General features: G+C 47.9%; 1 protein-coding gene across 1 annotated transcript in view; it reads right to left on the bottom strand.

Annotated features, from left to right (window-relative positions):
* LOC119363629 (protein EARLY FLOWERING 5-like) overlaps positions 1-2,505 on the bottom strand; it is a 16,603-nt gene that overhangs the window by 2,496 nt on the left and 11,602 nt on the right. The window contains exons 8-9 of the mRNA XM_037629005.1: positions 2,278-2,505; positions 1,583-2,113 (exon numbers count right to left, since the gene is read on the bottom strand). Of these exons, the coding sequence (XP_037484902.1) occupies positions 1,583-2,113; positions 2,278-2,505 (759 nt within the window). The remainder of the gene's footprint in view (positions 1-1,582; positions 2,114-2,277) is intronic.

Below are 2,505 nucleotides of genomic sequence, written 5' to 3'. Positions count from 1 at the left end.
GCTGCATGAGATTGGAGGGACCACCTACTGGAGAGTTGCCGGAGAGGAGGGGGAGAGGAAGGGGAGAGGCTGCCGGAGAGGAGAAGGATCTGGGATTAGCTCTAGCCGCCGCCAAATCTCCAGAGAGGAGAGACCCCTCTCCCTATCGTGCTGGATCTGGTTTGCTTTGTTTGTTTGGATTCTTTCTATCCCCTCCGCTTACCTGTTACCACGCGAGGGAATCTTTCCTGCTCCTGTGTTCCCGCGCGAGGGGTTTTTTCCCGCCTGAACCTCTCTTTCCCCTGCCTGAGGCGTCTGATTTTGCCTGAGGCGAGCAAGAGGACGCCTAGGCGGACGATCTGGACGCTCTAAAGACTAAGGCGGATGCCTTACTCTAGTTTGTAAGGCGAGCTCGACGCCTTGGCACCTGGGAGCGCCCTGACACATAAGCGTTGCCTAAGCGACGCCTTAGTGACGCCTAAAAAAAATGCTCCGGGCTATCTTGGGATCATGTCGCCCAATTCATCGAGCTTTGGTCTCAACTTTCCCATGTTCTTCTTGATGAAGCCCAAGACTATCATGTGGAAGCTATTTCCTAGTGGGGAGTACTCGGTCAAGTCAGCTTATAAGGCTCAATTCATAGGAGCTACCCTCACACCTAAGAACAAGGTCATCTGGAAAGCTTGGGCACCATCAACGGTCAAGTTCTTTGCGTGGAGTGCCATTCAAAATAGGGTGCGGGCAGCCGATCACCTTGACCGGCGGGGAAGATAAAATTGTGGCCTTTGCCCGTTGTGCAAAAGAGAGTTTGGGTTTGCCACTCATCTTTTCTTCAAGCGTTGGTACACCTTGCGCGTGTGGAGGTTGATGAAAGCTTGGTTTGGTCTTGACATCAACCCCTCCCAATGGGCGACTCACCACTCCATCCGTAGTTGGTTGATCTATATGGCTACACGGAGCAAAGCAATGGCGTCCCTCACAATGCTCGCCAATTGGACTATTTGGAATGAGAGGAACTCAAGGATCTTCCGGAAGAAATCTACGCCACCTCAAATCATCTTGAACAATTTGAAGAATGAGGCAAAGCTTTGGGTCCTTGCGCGGCCGAAGCGCTTGAATAACTTGATGCCGGGAGAGCAACGGCCCTGTATCTTTTTTGGGGGTTTTGTTTTTTTGCTACCCCTCGTCATAACCTTCTCTTTATTAATGAATGTATTTTGCCTCGGTGTTAAACAAAAAACATCTCAGTAACATGTTATATGAACTACCTGATAGTCCACAGCTGATTTTGTAATTCAGATGAGAACATATTTTGAAATTGTCTATTTGTTGGAAAGCTGGTGCCAAAACCTTTTGTAAATGGCAGATATAATATAACAGTGATCAAAACCCAAAACTGAAAAGGCAAAATATATTGTTTGCTGCATTAGGTCATCGTTGCTATGGTATATGTGTTTCCTTGGAATGATATACCCAGGCCTTAGCTCATATCACCATGGTACACGGTTTTAATACTCTGTTGTTGTGTTTGAAAACTTTTCAGGAAATAAGCAAGCGATAGCATTGATGCAGCAAGTCAATAACCAGAGTAAAGAACACATACCATAGCTGTTAGCTCAGGAGTATGTTGTGCTAATGGTCTCTTTACAACTGTTGAAGCAGCCGATTTGACGTAAGATGGCTGCTGAGGTAACTGCGGCCTTGGGCCAAAAGCAGCAAATTCGGGTCCTGGAAAAAATGGAGGCCCAAGCATTGCTGGCGGACCAGGAAGTACACCAAAGGGTGCCATTGGCATTTGAGCTGGAGGTAATGCTGGAGGAGGTGGAGGGGGCCTGGCAGCAACACCAGGAGCCATAAATGGTGGCCTTGAATCTGGTTGTGACGGTGGTGGAGGAAATCTGACCAAACCTGGACTTAGAATATCAGGTTGTACTGGAGGCATCATTGGAGGCCTTGGAGGCAAAGGCAGAAACTGCGATGGATGCGGTGGAGGTGGTGGTGGTAAGAACCTTGAAATTTTAGCATCTTCTTTCACAACAGGAGTATCCATAGCAGTATTGTCAGTAGCCTGCATTTCATTTGAGTTCGGTGGCAACCTAGGGGGAGGTGGAGGTGGAGGTAGCCCAACTGGAGCCTGCAAAATGAAATTCAAAGTTGTGACAGGAACTAGCAGCCAAACAATAAACCAAACGAGGAGAATGGTAACTGAAATATCAATAAGGATTTTCAGGGAATGCATAAATAGTAGTAACATATTGGAAGAGTCAGAAATATTTAAAATAAAAATTGAAGTAGCACCTTTGTAGAATCTGCCGAGCTTGCACCCTCTCCAACAGTTTGTTTATTAAGCAGCTCATTTGTACCAGGTAGAGGTGGTTGTTGCAAAGGCCGCTGTGGTGGAGGAGGAGGTGGTGGCAGTAATGTATGATCTAACACAGGTTCTCTGGGAGGTGCACCAGGAGGAGGAGGTGGAGGTGGCAGCGGTAAGCCTGGTGCTATTACAGCGCCAGCAGGCTTAGGTGGGGG

This window comes from Triticum dicoccoides, chromosome 2B (genome assembly GCF_002162155.2).
Source record: "Triticum dicoccoides isolate Atlit2015 ecotype Zavitan chromosome 2B, WEW_v2.0, whole genome shotgun sequence".
Lineage (NCBI taxonomy): Eukaryota > Viridiplantae > Streptophyta > Magnoliopsida > Poales > Poaceae > Triticum > Triticum dicoccoides.
Note: the sequence above shows the minus strand (reverse complement) of the source record. Positions and strands in the feature narration are given on the sequence as shown.